Source organism: Apodemus sylvaticus, chromosome 4, assembly GCF_947179515.1.
Source record: "Apodemus sylvaticus chromosome 4, mApoSyl1.1, whole genome shotgun sequence".
Taxonomy (NCBI): Eukaryota; Metazoa; Chordata; class Mammalia; order Rodentia; family Muridae; genus Apodemus; species Apodemus sylvaticus.
In genome coordinates, this window is record NC_067475.1 from 139,767,348 (window position 1) to 139,792,153 (window position 24,806).

Here is a 24,806-nt window from a genome sequence, read left to right on the forward strand (position 1 = left end):
TGTCCTCCTCCTTCTCAGTCAGAGTGGTGGTGTCGGTGTTCACTCCTTTTATCATCATCTTATTTCCCTTATTATTGTCTTTCTGGGCAGCCTCTCCAGTCCCTGCAACACACACTTTAAAACAATCGTCCCAAAGTGAAGGGCAGGAACTCTGATTTCTCTGGATGCCAGGCAATCGCTCAGCCCCTGAGTATATCCCCAGCCTTATGTTTAATTTGTTAAATTCATGGATGCAGCTATACTCAGAGTGTATGTGGAAGCACATATATATTCTATATTCTATATATATTCTATAATGAATATATATTCGTTATATACGTATATTCATATATATATATATATGAATGAAAATGTCACGATGAAATCCCTTCTATATGCTAATTTAAAAAAAATAGATAAAGCGGTTAAAAGAAACTGTGGGTGGTCTATAAGTGGGAACTCAGAAAAGTCTGAGGAGCCTCTTGCTTATCTGAGGTGTTTTCCCAGGACTTCCACAAATTCAGGGGCGCAGAAGAGCCCCCAGCATACTACCCCCAGGCCCCAGAGCAAAGCCACCCTCCTCACAAAGACAGGGGACCAACGATGGTCAAGGGCGCCGCCATACCTGGGGCTTCTGCAGGCGGGATCCGCCGCCCTTCCCTTGGCCTGGAGCCGCAGGGCCCGGTGCCCCTAACCCAGCTCGCTTTGCCGACCTCGACCTCTGCTGAGGGAGGCTGCCGTGGCTGGGCTGGTTCAACAGTCTGCTCCTGCTGGGTCCTCACAGGGCTCTGCCCACTACCAGTCCAGCAACCCGAGTGGCTCCCATGGCAACCACAGAAGCTTCCTTTCGGAGGAAGGGGGAAGAGGCGGGGCCACCGTTAAGAGGGCGGGGTACTCTACAACCTCGAGGCCCTAAGTGGGAGGCAGTGATCGGCGCTTTAAGCCTATCCACGCTGGGTTACAGAGTCTGAAAGACGGGCTTTCGAGGGTTTCGGAGCCTCGTCTGCTGGGCTGGGGACCAGGACTAAAAACCCTGCTGACCCAGCCTGTCTCCCCTTTCGCGAAGGGCTAAGCTCGGAATCTAATGGTAGAACCTCCAAGCGTGTAGCAGTTTAAAGGATTTTGTGAAGGAGCAGAGCCCTCTGAAAGAGTTTCCTTGAGAAGGCGACTTGCGGACTAATCGGAGCTAGCCTGTCCCAGTGCCAAGCTGCAGGGGCACAGGTACAGTCAGTACTCGGTATGGAGCCAGGCTGGGTCGTACCCACGTGGAGTCGACACATCTTTGTAGTAAGGCTGTGAAGGGACGGGGCAGGATGCTGGGGACCCTTGGACGCTCCGTTGCAGACCCACGGATGATGGACCTAGTCTGGGAGTGGGGTCTGAAACAGTCACAGAAATCTAGGAGAGGCGATACGTTAAAAGTGAATAACTAAATATGCAAGGCCTTATAGGCAATCTCCATCCCTGTGCCTCCACTACCGAGTTAGCTCAGGCAAGGCAGACGCTCTTGGTGGGTACAGGAATTGAGTGTCAAGGTCCTTTCTCCACAGATCCCTTGCTAAAGTGCAGAAATACGTGCATTTACTCCTTGGGTTTCCAGGAAAGTCGAGGGCAACCTAGGTTAGCCTCTGCCCGTTTCTCCCTCAGATTCTTTTGAGTTAAGAAGGTAGAAGAAAGGAAAGAAAGGTTGAAATTGCTGCACCAGCGGGGTGGCAGGGGGAGGGGTGGACGAGGGGTGGGGCGGGGGTGGAGCGTGCTCTGCCTCCAGAGCCAGCAGCACAGCAGGATCCTTCTTGGTCCTACCTGCACCATCCTTAAAGGTCGATCCATAGCTAAGGGAGCACTGGCAGGTGGGAGCACCCTGCACTTGTGAGCACTCCAGACTAGAGGAGTTCCCTCTTTTGATACATGGAATTATTAAAGATTTTTTTCTTTGGCTGGGTTCGCATGTCCCAGACATGGTTTGTTTGTTTGTTCAGTTAGCTTTTTGTTAGCCTATGGAAAGCTGGCCTCCTGCCTACCCAGCCTCACCAGACATCACCTGCCACAGGTCTCTAGTGAGGAAAAAGTGACTGCTGATCATTAATTTGCACCTCTGATAACTTTCTATATATATATATATATATATATATATATATATATATATATATATATATATATATATATATGATATAATTCTTCTTCTGGGTGTGATGGCAAAAGCTATGGTCTTTTGGATTCTTCTAGAACTCATTTGAAACTAAAGATAAGCATCTTAAAAAGTTATTTGTTATCTCTTCTCGGCCCTTTGGCTAAGATCAAGTGTAAAAGTTATTTGGTTTTGTTTTTCTTTTGCTTTTGAGACAGGGTCTCACTAGGATTCTCTGGCTGTCCTGGAACTCACTGTGTGGACCAGGTTGGTCTCGAACTCACAAAGATCCACTTGTCTCTGTCTCCCCGGTGTTGGGATTCAAGGTGTGCAACTCTGTGCTCATCTTTGGAAAAACAATTATGTATGTTCAGGACCGAGCTAGCTGGGAGTCTGGAGCTCTCAGAGACAGGGGAAGGCATGGCAGCCAGACTTACAAGCAGTGAGCCTCCGGATTTGGGTGCTGGGATCCCCAACTGGGTTCCTATGCAAGAGCAATTCGTGCTTTTAAAGGCATTTTTAAGCCCCTAAACAATCTCGTTTTTAAGACTGAAATAAGACCATGTGTGTTAACCCATGTGCACAAACTTACTAGAAAGAGTCGCTTACCCTTTAAACTATCACCCTGACATGAAATTCAAATAAATCTAAACTTTATGTTGCTGAATAGTTTCAGTCATTTAACCTTTGCATCTCTCCCCACCCCCAAGCCCCGCCCCCAATTCATTCTGGTTGTGGGGGGAAATCTAATTTTACCCCCTTTCACGGTATTTCAGACTTGACATGATTGACGCCTTCAAAACCCTCACCAAGGAACTACTGAGACAAGAACATTTCAAGGCTCTTCAGCGAAAAGACCCCCACCAGGTCACTGATAGAACATTTTTCATTGATGGTTCCAACCAGAGGTTGAAGACCATCCCGTCGGAGATTTTGGCATTAAAAGAATTAGAAGAAGTGCATCTGGAGAATAACCAGATTGAAGAAATCCCCCAGGGCATTCAGTATTTACAGAAAATCAAGGTACTCTACCTGCACAACAATAGCCTGCAAAATCTGTGCCGGGAGCTGGGGGCGCTGAGCAGCCTGGAGTCGCTGGACCTGAGCGGCAACCCGCTGGTCCTTTCCTCCCTGCAGGTCATCAGCCGCCTCCGCACCCTTCGCGAGCTCCGGCTCTACCGCACCGGCCTGAGCGAGATTCCCACCGGCATCTGCAAATCCCTGCACCACTTAGAACTGTTCGGTCTGTCAGAGAACTACCTGGAATCGCTGCCCAAGGAAATCGTGAACCAGACCAAGCTCAGGGAGATCTACCTGAAGCAGAATCACTTCGAGACGTTCCCTTGTGACCTCTGCGTCCTCTGCAACCTGGAGGTGATCGACTTGGACGACAACAAGCTGAAGAACATCCCGGAAGATATCGGGCGCCTGGTGAGGCTGCAGAAGTTCTACATAGCGTCTAACCACCTGACGGGTTTACCAGAGTCTCTATGCCAGTGCAGCAAGCTGTCGGTGCTGGATTTGACCCACAACTCTATCCACTCCCTGCCGTCCAGCCTGGAGCGTCTCACCGAGCTCACTGAGGTGGGGCTGAGCGGGAACCGGCTGGAGAAGGTGCCCCGCCTCCTCTGCAGCTGGGTGTCGCTGCATCTGCTGTACCTGCGCAACACCAGCCTGCACGGGCTGCGGCGCTCCTTCAAGCGCCTGGTCAACCTGCGCTTCCTGGATCTCAGCCAGAACCAAATAGACCACTTTCCCGTGCAGATCTGCGCGCTCAAGAACCTGGAGATCCTGGCGCTAGACGATAACAAAGTGAAGCAGGTATTGCTTCCCTCGGGGCTGCGGATCGGATCTGCTCTTCCTTGTTGTGCCAGGAAGTGTATTGAACCGGCTACTGCAAACAAAACAATACCAAACAAAAACAGGGTTATCGAAGATATCCCACAAGGTGGCAGGCACTTCACAGTCTTTCTTTCCAAACAATCGTATTTCTGAAATCCATTTAATGTTCATTTAGGACATGGGCAGCAGCCAGTGGGGTCAGGGGTAGGGATGGGGCGGAGGGAAGAGGGAAGCGGCCATTCTCAAGGATACACTAGACTGAACTAAACTGAGTTGTCTTTTAAGTGTTAGAACACCAAGATTCCAACTCGGGGTTTAGGCTCCAGGATCTACTCCTAACACAGGCTACCGGACAGATTCCACAAGAAGTAGGCTCCTCCGGGGCCCATCACCCCGAGGAATACCTATGCCTTTTATAAAGGTTCCTCCATTCACAGGACACTGAAGAAAAGGTTTATTTGGGATTTGTTTGGTTTGGTTTGGTTTGGTTTGGTTTGGTTTGGTTTGGTTTGGTTCTGGAGACACTGTCCCCGTGACTTCGAGGAGAGGTGCCCTTTGGAACTGCTTCTCACAGCATTGTTGAGCATCTGAACTATACAGCCAGCCATTAGACTGTCAATAGGGCATACCCAGATGAGCTGCAGGGTCCTCAGAGAATGGCATATGATACAGTAATATAAGCTAACTCAAGCTGTGTGTGCCAGTCTACCGCAACTCATATAAGAACAAGAAGAAAAAGCAAACAAACAAACAACCCCCCCCCCCAGGAAAAAATAGCATATTTATTGTTGAAGCACACCGTTACAAATATAGAGGCCTGTGGCACAGGCGACCGGGTAAAAATGCTTGTTTGCCAAGCCTGGAAACATGGATTCAATCCCAGGGAGGCAGGGGCACATGCAGAAGGGCAGAACTGACTTCTGCAAGTTGTTCTCTGACCTCCAAACTCACTATACTGCATAAGGGCTCACAAGTACACACACACACACACACACACATAAATGCAATAAACACTTAACATTGCCCATATAAACACATGTATGCACATATACTGCCCATTTAATAAATACTTATAATAATAAAAGTATAAAAAGCAGGCTGGAGAGATGGCTCAGCGGTTAAGAGCACCAACTCTTCTTCCGGAGGTCCTGAGAGTTCATATCCCAGCAACCACATGGTGACTCACAACCATCTGTAATGAGATTGGATGCCCTCTTCTGGTGTGTCTGAAAACAGTTACAGTGCATGTATATATAATAAATACATATCTTTAAAAAAAAAAAGTATAAAAAGCAAGAAAGACTATGAAATGGAAGGAAAGTCACCAAGTTCCTGAGAATGGCTGCCCGCCTTTGGGAGGCGGGATCAAGAAAGGCAGTATGTCTGCCAGATGGAAGATTCTAGCTCAATCACCAGGACCATAGACAGTAAAATAGGGGATGCAGAGACAGGCACATCGCCTGGAAGCGAGTGGACCAGCCAGCTGGGAATACCCGACAAGAGAGACTGCCTCAAAAACAAGGCGCAGTGTGAAAACTCACATCCAAAATACATGGCTCCACATATATACACTGCTTGTGTGCCCCTACAGGTGTGTGTGTGTGTGTGTGTGTGTGTGCAGACAGATAGGCACAGAGAGAGAGAGACGGGGAGAAATTTCTCTCAGTGGAGAAAGTACTTCATTTAACAGTTGGAGTAACTCAAAATGTATGTAAGGAAGGTTTTGGAGTTTGCTTTCTGTTGCTGGGATGAACATCCTAACCAAAAGCAACTTGAGGGGGAAAGGGTTAATTTCATCCTAACTTCCTAGTCACATGACTAAGGGAAATCAGAGAGGGAACTCAAACAAGCTGAGGCAGTAAGCACAGGGATGATCCCTACAGGCTGTTCCCTGGCTGTCACACGGCTCCCTTTCTTCACAGTTCAGGCCCAGCGGCAGCATGAGATGGGTCTTCCACACCAATTAGGAGCCAGGAAAAATACCCCACAGACATGCTCACAGGCCAATCTGATGGAAGCAATTCCTCGAGTGTGTCTCCCTCAATTAAAACTAAAATTAGCCACCACAGAAGGATAGTGCACTGTCCTAATCATAGCTAAGTCATGGACAAGAGCTAACCCTTTTTGAGAGAAACTTTACATTCTCAGAGGAGAGACTGGCATGAATTCTGATTTCTAACAAAACGAACCCCAGTTACCCCACAAATCAAACTGGGCCAGAGTGTAGACATGTAGACAAATATTGTGCTGAACAGGAACATTCTTATGAACTATCACTCAGTTTTCAGTTATTCTGATGATATTTCTTCACTCATGAGCTCTTGCTCTCAATTTTTGTCTGATGCTATAACTTAAAGCCAGGGTTTTCTCTCTTCTTTGTGGTATTAAGAGCTTCAAAGCCAGCTCCTTCCCGCACCTACCTGAAGGACTCCTCTGATTGGTTCCCAGCTCCTGAAGCCACACTTCTTGCCTACCTAAGTGTGAACACAGCTGTCAATAGGTACCTAAATAAATTTTACCTGTAAAGTATTATTAAAAGAGAAAGCAAGAACAGAATATTCGACCCCTAAATGGACAATTATAGTGTCATAAAATTATAGTATCATAAATCATTGCTCCACGCTGACGCTCTGTAGATTCTCTGGTGTCTAGATTTTTCAATTTTTATAAATTGTGTGTGTGTGTGTGTGTGTGTGTGTGTGCATGCGCTCTGGTGTATGCACATAGGTCTGTGTGCCACAGCATACATACGGGGCTCAGATGACAATTTCATGGAGTCGTTTATGCCTTCAACCTTTATTCCAACCTTTATATGGGTTCTGGAAATGGAACTCAGGCCGCTGCCCCAGGCCCTTTGTGCCTATGTTTACTTCTGTTATGTGTTAGCACGACTTGATGCAACAGAATAGGAGGTCTTGGAAATCCTGGGTGAGGGGTGGAGGTTTGTGAATAGCCAGAGAGCCTTGGAAATGAAAAGCTAAGCCAGCGTCTAAAGTGACCAACACTGGCGGCAGAATCACCAGGTTGTAATGCTGGGTTACACTGAAGGGACTTTTCATGATGTTTTTGACTTTATTGACTGTAGGTGCTTGGTGCTGAAGGGGAGTGAAGGAGTTTGAATGAAGAATTTTTAAATTCTTCAGACTTAAACTTGGTTTCTCTGGAGACAAACTTGATCTCATTTATTAAGTCAAAAAATAAACTGGGTTTGGGGATCTATTCATCTAATCTCAGTTTAGGAACTAGAGACAGGAAGATTAGAAACTTAAAGTCATCATCAAATTCCAAGTACTAGTCCAGCCTGGGCTACGCAAGGTCTTGTATCAAAAGAGTAAAAACAAACAAAAAACCCGTGCATATAAAAAAAATGACAATATCTGTAAACAATTCTTTGAAAAAGTCATCTTACATAAAAACTGTTCTGAGAGATTCCAGTTCTCCAGAACATTTACAGAAATGTAGTTTATTTTTACGGTGAGCTTCCTTCTTTTTCTATCTGTGAGTGGCCACCATTTGCCAGTGATGAGCTATGCAAAGGCATAGGGTGGGCTGAGCAGCACCATGGTCTAACCTGAGCAGCACTGTGGTCTAACCTGAGCAGCACTGTGGTCTAACCTGAGCAGCACTGTGGTCTAACCTGAGCAGAAAGAAGACAGCACAGATAAGGGAGAAGGTGAGCGGGGGACATCGGAAGATGAGGGAGGATTTCCAGTTTGCTATGAAGTCAGATAAAGGAGTGTGCCAGCTAAGAAACCGCTAAGTATGCATCTAGAATTTTCTTTCTAACAACAAACGAAAGCATCTTTGGTGCACAGAGAGCAGGAGGGTTATGTGAGTCAGAGTAAGATTTTTCTCCATGAAATCCTAGAGGAGCAGAATGAGAAAGCTAGTAAACACGGCTGTGGCTGATGTCCACTGAGGTGATGCTCTTTCTGTCCAGGAGGTGATGAGGAGAGGGGGAAGGCATAACATATTCAACCACTGTATTAGAGGGCTAGAACACAGACGCTTCTTACAGCTCTTTGTTTGCTTGTTTACTTATTTATTTAATGTATATAAGTACCCGGTAGCTGTCTTTAGACACACCAGAAGAGGGCCTCAGATCCCATTACAGATGGTTGTGAGCCACCATGTGGTTGCTGGGATTTGAACTCAGGACCTCTGGAAGAGCAGTCGGTGCTCTTAACCACTGAGCCACCTCTCCAGCCCCTTTATGGCTTTCCTTAAAAGTCTGGCACTCTGCAAAATACCCACCCAGCTCCCAAGTGAGGCTTGAAAGCCCTTGTCAGAAGGGCAAACATGGCAAGACAGATCCCAGTGTCTACAGGGAACATCCCCAATTAGAAACACTCCGAATATATATTTGCTTCCAACTGAATTCAACAGCAGTTTCAAAATTATCAGGTGAAAGACCTTGGGGGCTAAAAAGCAGATGTCATTAAATGTTATCAATTCCAGGACATAAATTTATTACAAATGCATTTATTATATACATAGTCTATATAACTATAGTGGTTTTCTTCTAACAGTATCAAGCAGTTTACATTCTCCAGGTAGCATATTTACAAGAAAACAGGATACACTGACTCAACTGGTGACACACAGAGAGGAGGCAGGGCTACCGGGGGTTAGCTCTGGTTTTCAGGGTCTTGGACTTCTCATCCTAAGAATTGAAAACAAGAGCCCACACCAATTTACAGAAGAAGCAAGGTGACATCATTTGAGCAAAGTGACGGCACAGATATAGAGAACAGGAGCCCACATGAGAGAGGATGCTCATGGGCCCCACCCACTCTTCTGGGCTTCATTCTGTCAGGTTCGAAAGGAGGAGAGTGGGCCTAGTTACTGAGGGCGTGGTTCGGAGGGCTCTCTAATTTGATTCACAGACTAAGTCATACATTCTGCACATGTCTCTTCCTGTAATGATTATTTTAATGATGCCCACATTTAATTGTGCATAGACTCAGATGGTTAAGTAGGGGACCACCCCTAAAGGTTACCAAGAAAACACAATTCTGTTGGACTACACATGCACTCCAGTTCAGGCCACATTGGCACTTCTATTTATCATACCTGGATATGCTGATAATGTGCTTGAAAAGATACTGTCTAACTTTGACTGTTACCGGAACAGGACAGTTTATATTACTAATCAGAGATGGCTGTACATGTAGCCTGGTGCCGGTGGGAGTCGCAGGGGACTCAGAGCTTGCTAGGTGCATTGTTGAAGAGGGACATATGTGCGTAGTGTTTACAGGTAAAAGAGTCTGCCTAGTCCATTATTACATGAGAGTGTGTGTATGTCTGTGTGTGGTGTGGTGTGGTGTGAGGTAGTAGTGGTGGTGTGCCTCTGTGTGTGAGCGTGTGTGTGTGTGTGTGTGTGTGTGTGTGTGTGTGTGTGTAACCAAAACCAAAACAGTTGGCTCCCTCAGCAGGAAACAAATGGAACCCCAGACTGCCAGTGTGCAAACATATATGGTAAATTAGCTAGCACATATGTAAACATATATAAGCTGTCCATCACTCTAAGCAACTAAGACAGTAAGCAACTTGACTTTTTGCTCAACAACTTGTTTCAAAGTCAAAAGCTCAAGTTACTTTTAAAAGAATTGTCATAAAGCCAGTTAAATTTAGCACTGGGGTCTTCTATACAGCTTTTGTAACATTAACGTCAGTATTGATAACCCACTACTGCCAGAGCACCCAGGCAGTTTGTTTTTGAGAGTTTAAAAATAATCTCAACCTTAACTTTAGCCTTTTGGAATACTTCTAGTTACCACCGGCCATAGCCTTACTTTCAAATCTGAAGATACTCGGACTCACAGGAAATGACTTCTCGTCCTTCCCAGAGGAAATCTTTTCCTTAACATCTCTGGAAAAATTATATATTGGACAAGACCAGGGATCCAAGCTTTCCTCTTTGCCAGAAAACATCAAGAAACTGACGGTAAGCCAGCTGAGATGCACCCCCCCAACCCACCCACCCCCACTAATAGTGAGAGAACGTGAGATGCTGCTTCCCACACTGTGTATGTAAAGGATGCATCTGTAATAGATTTTTTTTTTTGTCCCGAACAGTGGCTTTCAAATTTTCAGGCTCACTGTTACTGCACAAGCCCCACAATACTGTGCTTGTTCAGTATATCATTTTTTAAAAAAGATATCTTTCAGGGAAGAGAGATGGCCCAGCTGCTAAGAGCACACTGACTGCTCTTCCAAAGGTCCTGAGTTCAAATCCCAGCAACCATATGGTAGCTCAACAACCATCCATAATGAGATCTGACGCCCTCTTCTGCTATGTCTGAGGACAGTTACAGTACTTACAATATACAAATCTTAAAAAAATACCTTTTATTCTATGACAATTTCATACACATATACAGTACATTGTGGTCCTATCCACCTCAACTTTCCTGCTTATCTCCCCAAGATAACTCCCAACACATCAGCTTCCTTCCTAGGGTTCCTATTGCTGTGATGAAACATGACCAAAAGCAACTTGGGAAGGAAAGGGTTTATTTCACTCACAGTTCCATATAACAATTATAGCCCTTTCTTATAGCCCAGGGGTAGCTCCACCCACAGTAGGCTGGGCCCTCCCCATGGTCACTAATTAAGAAAGTGCCCTACAGCCAAAACTTAGGGAGACATTTTCTAAATTGAGGTTCCCTCCTTTCAGATAACTCTAGCTTCTGTTGACGTAAACCTAGCCAGCAGCATACCCTCAAACCTTCACGTTCATTCCTTTTCTCTAAAAGTCCCACTGTGTGCATCCTTTACAACCGCCCACTAGAATGTTGACTGACCTTCGAGTGGTGACTCCACCTTGTGCAGGTCTTGTGAGGTAAGCACAACTTCTGTGAGTTCATAAGGCGTGTCGTATCCAGAAGCGAGCATTGCACAGCGTGACTCCCCATTCCGCCTCCTCTTCTGTTATACTCCCCAAGTTTGATGGGATCAATAGTGATGTCCTATTTAGGATACTTACATCCACTTATTTTAAGCCATCTGACCAGTTACGAAACTCTACATTAACTGCTGTTCGCTATAGACAGAAACCTCTCTGGTCAAATGGAGGGCAGAACTTATCTATGGGTATAAATGTAAGTATATTATAAAGGCAGTTGACAACAAGAGAATTTAGCAAGACGGCAGTAGTAGTTTCTCCACTGGCACCTATGACCTGCCCGGCCATGGGCTTTTGACCTATAGTATCAGGCACATTTCCTTCCTGTGGAACAGGCCGCAAATCCTAGCAGGAAGGGATTGGTGAGCTGCACAACTTTCAAGTCACTACTCCGCCAGTGGCTCTTCAATATGTCTTTCTCCTATTGTAGTTCAGTATGTTTTCCTTGTAGAAATCGTCCCACACCATTTTCTATTTCATTTTTATTTTTCATAATATTTTTGATAATGCCATTATTTAGAAGTTAAAGTGTTCTGTGAGTGACATGATTGGGAATCTAAAAATCTGTTACCTGGAATTCTCTGTAAGAACCAGGACCTGACTTTTTTGCTTAGTGATGGGCAACCTGAGGACAGGTCCACAGTTCTCTACTGAATGCTAGCAAGATGCATTCATTCACACTGGTGTCTTTGTGTGTATAGTCTTTAAGAACCCTTTGTCCGTGTTCCTCTTACTTCACTCTTAATGATATAGCATCTCTGGGCTGCCCATGACCTTTAGTCATAGAACTGAGTCATGGTGGATATAATGCTGAGAATTGTCATGTGACACAGAGATCCTAGCCCTAATTCTCTATTATGCTGTCTATTTTCATAGAAAAACTTCCATAATCTTATTCCTTTTCCATGACATTATATCAATGGTATACATGCAAAAATATTTTTTTGCCTAATAAAGTTGAAAATAGATAAATTGAATGTATTCAAACCAACTGTCTATGCATTTGGGCTACTTTAACCTAGATGGTTTGGGGTACTTAGTTAAAGAACTGTAGTCATTTCCAAAGATAGCTAGCTATTAAAAGAGAGTAAATGACACAGGCTGTAATGATACAATGCTTCTTCATGTGGTTCTGATAAAACTAAGCCCCAGTATTTTCACTTTGCTGCATAAATGGACACAAAATCTAATGGCTTTACTCAAAAGCAGTTGCATTTCTAGATATTGATTCTGTGAATATTGTATCAGTTATTCCTCTTGTCATTGGGACCAATATACCTCACTAGGAATAAACCCGTCCAAGGAAGGGTGAGTTTATTCTGGCGTAAACTGGAGGATTTCAGCCTATCATAGTGGTGGAAGCACCATGGCAGGAACATGTGACAGAGGTTCCTCAGTCTCGGCAGACCGGGAAACTGAGGAAGGTAGGCGAAAGCTGGTTGGGGCACGCAAGGACCACCCCAAAGGCCTGCGCCTAGGGGCTTGTTCTGGCTAGTCAGGCCTACTTCTTAAAGGCCCGACAGCATCAAGAAGCAGCACGAATTAGGGAGTGATCCCTGGTAGTTTATAATTTTTAATATAATTTATAATGAACCTTGAGGGACAATGCGGAACCAGCAACAAGCAGGTCTCTCCCATTGTCCCAAGGCATGATTTCCCTAAAGCACAGGAATGGACACATGCAGGGAAGTCTGGTTATTGCAAGTCACTTGTCAAGGTAAGTGTTCTCACCACACACTCTCCCTTGACTGCAGAATCTTAAGGAACTATACATAGAGAACAACCAACTGGAACAACTGCCAGCATCCTTGGGGTTAATGCCACAACTGGAAGTCCTTGACTGTCGGCATAATCTTCTTAAGCAACTCCCAGATACCATTTGCCATACTCGAGGTAAGGGACTTCCTAGGTCCATAGACCAGTACAATGAGGCCCATATTTTCTATGAATGGCTTTCTTGTCATGTGAAAGCCCAGGATAAGAGTTGGTAGAGCTGAGTCCTGTACCATCGCCCACTTAGAGGCTCACTAGCAACACTGGGGGAAGCCAGGTGTGTGTGTGTGTGTAGCTAAGAGTATTGCAAAGGTAGTTTATAATTTGAATGAATGAAAAAGAGAAGCAAATCGTAGTTACTAAGAAGATTAGTGCACACGCATACTTTCACCATGCCTACTGTCAGCAGAAATTGAACACATACAATTTGACTGTATTGGGAGTCGGGGCCCTGATGTATAAGTTTATTGAGATCATTAATCTTTTGAATAAAAGAAAAATTATTGACCCAGAATGTTGAAACCAGCAAAGGGGGGATTTCTAGGATTATATAATTGACTTGGAAAATATAATCACACTCGATTCCTTAACACTCAAATACAGTTTGACTGATTCGTTCCTTATCTGATATCCACTCACCCTCTCATTTAGCAAGATCAACCGGGTTCTCCTAGGCTGTCAAAGGTCAGACACAGACGTGATCGACGGTGTTAGAAGCCATGGGTTCTGGTACTTCCCTCCTCTCCGTCCCCTTACCAATGGATCTCACCTGCCATTCGCTGCTATCCTATGCTTAATCAATCAAAATGAAACTCTTCCCAGATTTGAGAGAGCTGCTGCTGGAAGACAACTTGCTCTGCCGCCTTCCGGAGAACCTTGATCACCTGGTGAACCTTAAGGTCCTCACGCTGATGAACAACCCCATGGTAGACCCACCCATGAAAGTGTGTTACCAAGGCAACGAAGCCATATGGAAACACCTGAAGGAAAACAGAATTAGGAAAGTGATGGCCACCAAGGTAGACTCAGCACAGAATCCTTTTTTGAAAAATGTATTCTTAGGTGATTTTATATACATGTATACAATGCATCTTGATAGTAACACCCCTTATTCCTCTACCCCTTCCCTTCATGTCCCTCTTCATGCCCCCCCTTGTTTTCTTTCATTCTCCTCTCACACATTTCATCCCAACTGTAGATTCCCCTCCCTCCACTCCTCCAAGTCCCTCCCCATCCCTCCCTAGTCCACCCATTCCAGGGAGCCCCATCCATTCCTACTTAAGCCCCCCTTGTGACTTAGCCTCTCTGAGTCTGTGGACTGTAGCGGGATTGTACTTTACTTAACAGCTAATGTCCACCTATAAGTGAGTACAGGTCATGGTTGTCTTTCTGGGTCTGGGTTACCTCACTCAGAATGATTTCTTTCTAGTTCTATTTGTTTGCAAAGTTTATGATGTCATTGTGTTTTAACAGCCGAGTAATACTCCATTGTGTAAACATATCACATTTTTATAATCCATTCTTCTCTTGAGGGACATGTAGGTTATTTCCAGTTTCTCACTATTCTGAATAAAGCTGTTATGAACATGGTTGAGGATGTCCTTGTGGTTCTTTGAATATGTCCAAGACTGGTATAGCTGGGTCTTGAGGTAGATTGACGGCTAAGTGTCTAAGGAACTGCCATATTGACTTCGACAGTGGCTAAACAAGTCTGTACTCCCTCCAGCAATTGGGGAGTGTTTCCTTCCCTCCACATCCTTGCCAGCATCTCTTATATTTTTGAGTTTAGCCATTCTGACAGGTGTAAGTTGGAATTTCAAAGTGGTTTTGATTTGCATTTCTCTGATGGCTAAGGATGTTGAATAACTTTTTTGCAAGCCGATACTTTGTTTTGTTTTTCAAACGTGCATTTATTTATTTTTTATTGTATATTTTCTTTGTTTACATTTCAAATGTGGTCCCCTTTCCAGGTTTCCCCTCCTCCCTGAAACCCCCTATCCCAAACCCCCTCCCCCTGCTTCTATAAGGTGTTCCTCCACCCACCCACTCACCCACCCACCCACATACTCCTGCCTTCTGGCCCTCAATTCCCCTACACTGGGGCATGGAGCCTTCACAGGACCAAGGACCTCTCCTCCCACTGATGCTTCTGGCAATCCTCTGCTACATATGCAGCAGGAGCCATGTGTACTCCTTGGTTGGTGGTTTAGTCCCTGGGAGCTCTGGGGGGAGGGTCTCATTGGTTGATATTGTTATTCTTCCTGTGGGGTTGCAAACCCCTTTAGTTCCTTGGGTCCTTTCTCTAACTCCTCCATTGAGGAATCCTGCTCAGTACAATGGTTGGCTCCGAGCATCTGCATCTGTATTTGTCAGGCTCTGTCAGAGCCTCTCAGGAGACAATCATATCAGGCTCCTTACAGCAAGCATTTCTTGGCATTCACAGTAGTGTCAGGGTTTGGTGAACGTATATGGGATGAATCCCCAGGTGGGGCAGTCTCTGGATGGCCTTTCCTTCAGTCTCTGCTCTACACTTTTCCCCCATATTTGCTCCCATGAGTATTTTGTTCCCCTTTCTAATAATGACCAAAGCACCCTCACTTTGGTCTCCCTTCTTCTTGAGCTTCATGTGGTCTGTGAATTGTATCTTGGGTATTCCGAGCTTCTGGGCTAATATCTCCTTATCAATGAGTGCATACCATGTGTGTTCCTTTGAGATTGGATTTACCTCACTCAGGATGATATTTTCTAGGTCCACCCATTTGCCTAAGAATTTCATGAATGCATTGTTTCCTATTAGAATTTTTGAATCTGTATGCATACTATCAATATCAATATGTATACTATCATATCATCTACAAATAATAAATTGACTTCTTTCTTTCCAATCTGTATCCCTTGGTCTTTTTCAGCTTTCTTGTGACTCATGGTAGAGCTGCATGTATAGATATAGATATGGAGAGAATGGACAGTCTAGTTTTGCTACTAATTTTAGTGGAATTGCTTTAATTTTCTTTCCATTTAATTTGATATTGTCTATGAGCTTGCTATAAATGGCCTTTATTATATTTAAGTATGTCTCTCATATCCCTAATCTCTCCAAGACTTTCATCATGTAGGGGTCTTGGATTTTGTCAAAGGCTTTTCAGCATCTAATGAGATGATCATGTGGGCTTTTTTTTCCAATTTGGTTATATAGTGGATTACCTTTATCAATTTATATGCTGCAACGTCCCTATATCCCTGGGATAAAGTCTGCTTGATCATGATGCATGATCCTTTTGATGTGTTCATGGATTTGGTTTTCAAGTATTTTATTGAGAATTTTTACATCTATGTCCATGGGGGAAAATTAGAATTTAATAATATTTCTTTCTAGACTCTTTGTGTGGTTTGATTATCAGGGTAATTGTGGTCCTATAAAATGAATTTGGCAGCATTCCTTCTGTTTCTATTTTTGGAATACCTTGATGAGTTTTGGTATTAGCACTTCTTTGAAAGTTTGGTAGAATTCTGCACTAAAACTGCTTCTTCCTGAGCTGTTCTTCAATTTTGAGACTTTTAATGACTACTTCTATTTCCTTAAGGGTTATAGGACTGTTTAAATTGTTTATCTGATCTTGATTTAACTTAGTTAAATGGTATCCATCAAGAAAATTATCTATTCTTTTATATTTTCCAATTTTGTGGAGCACAGGTTTTTAAAGTATGATCTAATGATCCTTTGGAATCCCTTGGAGTCTGTTATGTCCCCCTTTGTTTTTGATTTTTAAATTTAAATATTCTTTCTCTGTTTTTAATTTGCATAAAGATTTGTCTATCTCGTTGATTTTCTCTAAGAACCAACACTTTATTTCATTGATTCTTCGTGTTTTCTCTTTGTTTCTATTTTATTGATTTCAGCTCCCAGTTTGATCATTTCCTGTCTTCTACTCTTGCATGAGATTGCTTTGTTTTGTTCTAGAGCTTTCAGGTGTGCTGTTGTTAATATGAGATCTCTCCAGTTTCTTTATGAAGGCATTTAGTGCTATAAACTTTCCTCTTAGCACTGCTTTCATTGTGTCCCATAAGCTTGAGTGTGTTGTGTATTCATTTTCATTTAATTCTAGGAAGTCTTTAATTTCTGTCTTTTATTTCTGCCTCGACACAGTAGCCATTTAGTAAAGAGTTGTTCAGTTTCTGTGCATCTATGGGCTTTGTTACTTCTGTTGTTGAAATCCAGTTTTAATTTGTGAGGGGGTCTAATAGAATGATGGGAATCATTTCAATTTTGTTGTATCTGTTGAGACTTGCCTTGTGACTGAGTATGTGGTCAGTTTTGGAGAACGTTCCATGAGAGGCTGATAAAAAGATGTATTATTTTGTGTTTGGGTAAAATGTTTTGTAGATATGTTATGTTCATTTGGTTTATAACATCTGCTAGCTCTAGTATTTGTTTCATTTCTATGTGGATGACTTGTCCATTAGTGAGAGTGAGGTATTGAAGTCTCCAACTATCAATATTTGAGGGTTAATCTGTAATTCAAGTTTAATAGTATTTCCTTTATGACATGGATTCCCTTGTGTTTGGGGCATAGGTATTAAGAATTGAAAATATCACCTTGGTGTATTTTTTTAATTATTTATTTTATGAAGGGAGTACACTGTAGCTGTCTTCAGACACACCAGAAGAGGGTATCAGATCCCATATCAGATGTTTGTGAGCCACCATGGGGTTGCTGGGAATTGAACTCAGGGCCTCTGGTAGAGCAGTCAGTGCTCTTAACCACTGAGCCATCTCTCCAGCCCTTTTTTTGTTTTGTTTTGTTTTTTGATCATAAGTATGCACATCTTTCCCTTGATGTCTATTCTGTTAGATATTAGAATGGCTTTACCAGCTTGTTGTTGTTGTTGTTGTTGTTGTTGTTGTTGTTGTTGTTGTTTTGGTCCATTTGCTTGGAAAATCTTTTTCAACCCTAAACTCTTGAGATAATATCAATCTTTGACATTGAATTGTGTTTCTTGTATTCAGAAGATGGGTGGGTGCTGTTTTCACATCCATTCTTTTAGTCTATGTGTTTTTATTGGGGGAATTGAGCCCATTGATATTGACAGATATCCATGACGAGTGATCATTCCTTTAGTGGTGGTAGTTTGTATGTGTGTGCATGCTTGCATGTCTGCACTTCCCTTCTTTTATTTTTGATGGTGTACAATTATTTATTTTCTGTGTTTTCATGGGTGTAGTTAACCTCCTTATGTTGAAGTTTTCCTTCTAGGACCTTCTATAGATCTAGAATTAAATTTGACTTTATCATGATCTATCTTGATTTCTCTATCCATGGTGATTGAAAGTTCAGCTATGTATAGTAATCTGGGATGGCATCTGCGGTCTCCTAGAGTCTGCAGGACAATTTGCCCAGTCCCTCTGGCTTTTAGAGTCTCTGTTCAGAAGTTGCGTGTAATTCTAGCATGTTCCTTGGCCATCCCCCTGCAGCTTTTAATACCCCTTCTTTGTTCTGTATGGGTGGTATTGTGATAATTGTATGGTGGGGGGACTTTCTGTTTTTGATCCAATCTATTTGGTGTTCTGTGAGCTTCTTGTACCTTTATAGGCATATCCTTCTTTAGATTTAATTTTTTCTTCTCTTAAAGGTCACCTTCAACTCCACAGGGTAAACTGAGGAAGGCAGGAAATATGGAGTAGGCAATTGGGGTCAGCGCTGATAACAAACAACAGGGCCTCTGCTAACAGTGGCAGACAATTTGTAGGGCTAGCACTGGTAGTGCTGATGGGAGCAAAACTTACCTGGGCTGGAGCTCTCTTTGACGAGAGAGAGAGAGAGAGAGAGAGAGAGAGAGAGAGAGAGAGAGAGAGAGAGAGAGAGAGAGAGAGAGAGAGATCACACTAGATGAAGAAAAGTGGGCTCCAACATTTCACACATACACATATATACATATATACACTTGTACATATTTGGTGGATAGAGCAAAGCTGTAGCAAGCAAGCTGTAACCATTCTATATAGATACATATGCATCTATAGAGTTGATGAATAAAGCAAAGCTCTAATGAGCAGGCTCTAACAACTTTATTTCTTTAGTCCAAAGACAGTCTACGAAGACAAAATTCTCTATGTAAAAAAAAAGTATTACCTCATTCAAAAACAGATAAAATGCTACACAAGAGGGAGTTCACAACAGCAGTGTTGATTATAAGTTGTTCAAGCAGTATTTCATTTCTCTTTCATTTCATAAGCTCAGTATAAGTTCAGAGCAATAGGTTATTATCATTATCATTACCATTGTTCTTTTATGTAATGGAATTATGTACCCATGCCTTGTTCATGGCCTTACTTTATCACAGTGCACACCTGTGGTCTCATCCCTGGACCTGACATAAAATGAATGTTCTTCTTGGTTATTACTTTGTTCTAAGTCTATTTTCTTCCCAGTACAGTTGATGTGCTTGTAGTGCAAGAAAGCTCATTGCACTCCTTTCTAACTATGTGTCTAACTGCACCACAGGAGGCAGCATGGCCTATTTTTTATTTTAACTTTAAACTTTCTATCAACTATCTTAACTTCTTAAAATTATTTGAATCAAATCAGGAATTCTGTAAAATCATTATCAGGAATTATAAAAGCATCAATTCATCTAAACAGCATAATTTCATGAAAGTTCATCTTCATCTTGATCTGCAGGAAAATTTGCCCAAAGGCTTGGGCTGATACCTAGGAATCAATTGTAACAGACAAATAGATAGTTTTTTTCTTTGTCCAATCACACCATGTCAGAAGAATGAGAAATACAATGACAAACGTGAGAAGACACATCAGCAGCAAGAAGCAACCTTTCCTTGGACAAAGCTCTTGGGGTTGTGCCTCTCTAGGATTCACCCATCACAGGCATGCCAGTGGTGGACCATCTCCAGTCTAATCCCCACTTCCTCTCTCTCTCTCTCTCTCTCTCTCTCTCTCTCTCTCTCTCTCTCTCTCTCTCTCTCTCTCTCTCTCCCCCTCCCCTGGCTGGGAGGAAGTCCAACCCTATTTGCTGCCCTGATCAATCACTGGATGATCAGTTAGTTTTATTGATCAATCAGGAAATAATTGGGGAACAGTGTTTACATCACACTAAGACAGGAGACTCTTAGAATAAGGATTTCAACCAGATATGAAGGCACAGAAATCAGCACTTGGACAATACAAGGATAATCTTTACACAGGACACAGTAACATTATGCCTACATTTTCCACTGGTAATTTTTTAGGTTTAACATTTTCTCTGACCATTGTTTTGATTTCTTCTGTTGTATCTTCTGGGTTTGAGAGTCTCTCTTCCATCTCCTGTATTCTGTTGGTGATGCTTATGTCTGCAGTTCCTGTTCTCTTTCCTAGATTTCCCATCTCCAGAATCCCTGTTTCTTTATTGCTTCTATTTTCATGTCCAGGTCTTAAACAATTTTATTCATTCCCTTTGACTGTTTAATTTTTCTTGGCTTTCTTTAAGGGGTCTATTCATTTCCTCCATTTTTTTTTTGTCTTTTCTTTGAATTCTTTAAGGGATTATTCATTTCCTCCTTAAGGACCTCTTTCATTTTCATAAAGTTGGTTTTAAGGTTGTTTTCTTCTGTTTCAGCTGTCTTGGAATAGTAAGACAGCTTACTATTCTGAACTTTCTGTAGCAGGAAAACTGAGCTCTGGTAGTGACATATTGCTTTGGCTAGTGTTGAGTATGTTTTTAAACTGGCATCTAGGCACCTGAGTTTGGGGTAATTATAGCTCTAGGTACTGATTTCTGAGTTTGTCTTTGTTGGATGGATGTTTTGTCTTCTTGTTTCTGCTTCCTCTCTGGTCTTCTGGCCAGCATGACTGCAGTATGGAGGATAGCTTGTTCTCCAGACCATCAGGGTGCCTCTGCTGATTTTCTAGAACCCAGCTTGACCTCTGGTGGGCAGGGAGCTCCAGTCAGAGTGGTGGGCCAGGATATGGTAAAGAGGAGCAGGGACTATTGGCGTAGGCTGGGCAGGCTCTGAGAGAATGTGGCAGTCTGCATGCAGGGGCTCGCCTGGGGTTCTGGGTGCTGGCATGGCTTGTGGTAAAGCAGGGGGCTTCTGCCCAAGTTGTAGACCAGGATATTGCCCCCTCCACACACATATACCCTTACCAAGGCTAGTTAATGCTTCCTGTGTTCCCACAGAGGTGGGGCAGAGACTGATGCATGGGTACCTACCAACAGCCACACCCTTGCAGAAAATTGACTCTCCTCTAAAAGCCACTAACTGCAGTAGCTCCTCATCTCAAAATTGTTTTCTACTGATTTGGGGGCATTGTTTTTCTTCCCGCCCCTGCCCCCAATTTGACATACTGGTCAATCTTTAAAAAGCTAGCTGTAACATTTGTGTCCCAGTGTCTGCATGCCGAGAAAGTTCAGTGCAGGCCTGAGTGGAACAGTCTGTGGTGCTGGATGATTTAGCTAGCCATTTAGAAATTGTTCTGGATGCAGATTTTTTTTTTTAGAAAACAACACTGAGGCAGGATGCACAATGAATTAAGCAGGATGCTGGAATAAATATTTCTAAGCATCTCAGCATCCCTGCGGGTGAATCTTGTTGGGGCTAGTTTGACTTCATTGGTTTCTGTAAACACATAACTCTCACAGGTAATAAACATTTCTGCAATAACATATGTATGGAATGTATAATGTGCATGATTCAGTTAAAGGTGATTCTCTGCACTCTGTCCAACTAGGTAAGGCATCTGTCTTTCTTTTATAAGTTAGTTTGGACTGTATAACAAACTAATTTAATTTTCTATCTATGCCATTTGAAATAATGACATGATAAGTCCTGAGGATTCTGTAGCCAACAAGATTTATTAGCTATACATAACTAAAGTTCTGACTGGAGCATTTTCCTGTCTCAGCCAGTCTCAAAGCTGTTCCCGTGTAGGGAGATCAGCAGTTTGTTACCTGTTTTGTTCTTCTTGGCTTCTTCTTTTATGGGGGAAGCCTAGATCATCTGACAGACTTTAGGTGAAGCAGGGATTATTCAGGACTAGATTACTCTGTATTGGCAGAGCTAAGCTGTCAACTATCCCACATTGTGTGTCTTTTCTTAGACAGTACTTTTTGTCTGTAGATGGATTAGGGCAATGTTTGTCCAGTGGCTACCTTGTCACAACTGGAGCAACTCCATATGGAGGTTGTGATGCTCAGTTTCTTCTTTGAACCGTGAAGGGAGTACTGTTAGAAGCAGACATTGCTCTAGTCAAATGATCTTTAATAATAAATTAATATTAAATGACATATTCTATGGATTTCTGATGTTTTTGAAGACTATATAAAGTATTTCTGAACTATTAAACATTGACTACTCTTAGCTATTTCTATTTGAATAATATTAAAAACACTTCATTATAATTAAATCAGAATCTAATATAACCATGAGTTTTGTATCTTTTCCTTAACTTGTGTTACTTAATAATCCTAAACAGTTTGTAAAAGCCACTATAGAGACATATTTATGTCTAAACCAGTTATAGGGCTGTTCCTATGTCAAGAAATCATCAAATCAAGTTACCTGTCCTGTTTGGTTTTCTCAATTTTTTTTTCTGTAGCCAAGATCTTCATGGGGTTTTTCCCCTGTCATATTTGACCCACATCACTCTGAAAGTGGTCCAAAACCTTTTCTCCTTTCCTGTCAACACAGATATAGAGCCTCTCTCCCAAAATAGCATGCCCTTGGTCCAGTAACCAAAAGTCATTAAAGGTATAGATTGAATTAACTTATTAGCTTGATCTTTCTCCCAGAGGAATTTTAATATAACCACCAAACTCATAACCACACACACTTTGATTATTTAATCAAAGTAATTAAAACAATCTAAAAAAGATATTATCTGTTGCGACAGTGCTTTTCCATCATCTCCTGCCCCGACCTACATGAGATAAAGGCCTAAGTTATTTATTCATCTGTATCCTTAAATTCTCCCTTCTATGGAGGTTAATATCTCTGTGGGTACATATGTTCCCTTTCTATTTATATAACTTAAATTAGCATAAGATTCTATCATCTGTCTGATAAGGTTTTTCCACTTATGCCCTGCTCTTTTGATCTTTTAAGATGAAAAGCCTCAATTATTTGTTCATCTATGTATACTTAAATCCTCTCTTCTGTCTACTGTATAAGCCTACTCTTAGTCTTCTAATTTGTCATACCAGGCTAAACAATGCCAGAATTCCCATGTAGACCACGTTCAAAGAATTTGAGTATTTCCCCTGACATAGACCTTTAAAAAATTTCTTTCAAGCATATTTTTTCATTTTTCCTATTCTATCTCTGTGCCTTTGACTCCTACATTTGAGATCAAAAGCCTGTATTTCTTATTCCATGTATACTTAAAACTACTTAAACAATTACCATTATGCTCTCTTCTAGCCTTAAAAACAATTACATCAAATTTTATTCATCTCTATTCTTTATCTGGTTGTGAGTGGCAGGCAGCTTCTACTATCTGCCCCCCCCCCCCCCAGAAGCCAGGCTCTCTGCACGGCAGAGGCTCCCAGCACCTCTGAGCCCAAACTCTTTGTATTAGTTCCCAACACCACATGGCTAGGGCAAAATCTGTAGCCAGTTCTCCTCAACTCCTAATCTTACATCAAGGCATGTGTGTATTCCATCCAAGAATCTCTAAATAATTTTTGATAGTGAGTTCTTGCCTACCACATTGCATGCCTTCTGTAGTGGTAAATATTTAAAGCATCTGCTCTGTGTGTGCTCCTGGTGGGTATGCACATGACTCTATACCTCTATAAACTCTGGATTCATAAATGAAACACACACACACCCTTTCTACTTGATAGCCTTAGCGAGCTCAATGGCTGGGCACTTTCAAACCTCCCCGCAGCTAGCACACATTCCCCTCTAATATTTCTGAATTAATACTTGCTAAATCTATATTTTATCTCTGCCACCTCAGACCCAGTTGTTGTTGGTGGGGTGGCCCTGGGGCCACTTTCCTGGATTCTTACATATCCGGTGGGCTCTTAAGTCTGATTTATCTGCTTTCCAATCATGGCGACTTTCCTCCTTCTCTCCTCTGTGTTTCTTTCCTGGGAACCCTTAAAGTCCCCCCCCCCCTCTATTGACTCATCAAAACACACACACACACACACACACACACACACACACACAAACAAAAAACAAAAAACAAAAAAACAGCTGTTGTAATTGAAGTTAATTCTGAATTAGCCTGAACAGTTTCAGCAGTTTCTATATGCAAAGCATCTCCTTCTGCATATTGAGTGTCAGTACTATATTAAAAGATTCTGAAAAATGGTCATGTTGTGTATAGGATGTTGGATATTTGAACTCGGGTTCTCATACTTGTGCAGAAAATACTATCTACTGCATCCCCCAACCCTTCAATATGTTTTAGAGGAATAAGCCACAGCTAGACCATAGCAATCGTAACTCCATCTAACACAGCTTTGGGGTCTATCTTGTTTGCAGATTCAGGCGTGGTGGCGCGGAATCATGGTCCGGAAAGGATATGGATCTTTTGAAGAGCTACTGAAAGCCAGGAAAAAAGGAAAGTCCCCTCCAAAAGATAAGAAGGGGAAAGCCGCAAAGGGGAAACCTGCAAAAGGGAATAAAAAATAATTATGTAAATTAATGAGTGAAAATAAAGATTGCTAACAGAGCAGGAAGGCACCCTATCTAGGGGCCTTACAATAGCCACATAAAAATTACCTAGGAAATTAAGGCTGTTTTTAATAATAAAAGAGTCTTGTTTTACTGAAACGTTTGTGGGAAGAATGATGTGACACCCAGGAACAGTTCCAAAATAGCATGCCAAAGGGGCTAGGAGTCATGGGATCAAATGAAACAAGACAGGACAAGTGTAAGTTGACAACCGCAGAAGTAGGTGCCGAGGGGTGGGGTCCCTGTGTTCTTTTGTCTAAGAACGTCTGGGGAAAGTCAAGGACACAAGCAGGTCTGTGGAAATACACTGGCATGTCCAATCATCTCGCACCTGTGCTGACATCTTACACAATGCCAGTCTGAAAATAAAACCAGAAAGCTGACATTGGTTCAATACACATCACTTGCCCAGATCCCTTCAGGGGTGTGTGCACATGTGTATATGTGTGTGTGCATCGTGTAGGTCAATGCAATTGTGTCACACGAAGTTTTCCTCA

The 24,806-nt window shown here is 42.6% G+C and overlaps 1 protein-coding gene across 1 annotated transcript; it reads left to right on the top strand.

Annotated features, from left to right (window-relative positions):
- Nucleotides 1-582: 582 nt before the first annotated feature.
- Nucleotides 583-24,267, top strand: Lrriq4 (leucine rich repeats and IQ motif containing 4). The gene is made up of 7 exons (XM_052180976.1): nt 583-730; nt 1,170-1,200; nt 2,884-3,928; nt 9,723-9,896; nt 12,611-12,749; nt 13,452-13,648; nt 24,118-24,267. The coding sequence occupies exons 1-7, from the start codon at nt 583-585 to the stop codon at nt 24,265-24,267; spliced, it is 1,884 nt and encodes a 627-aa protein (XP_052036936.1).
- Nucleotides 24,268-24,806: the final 539 nt, after the last annotated feature.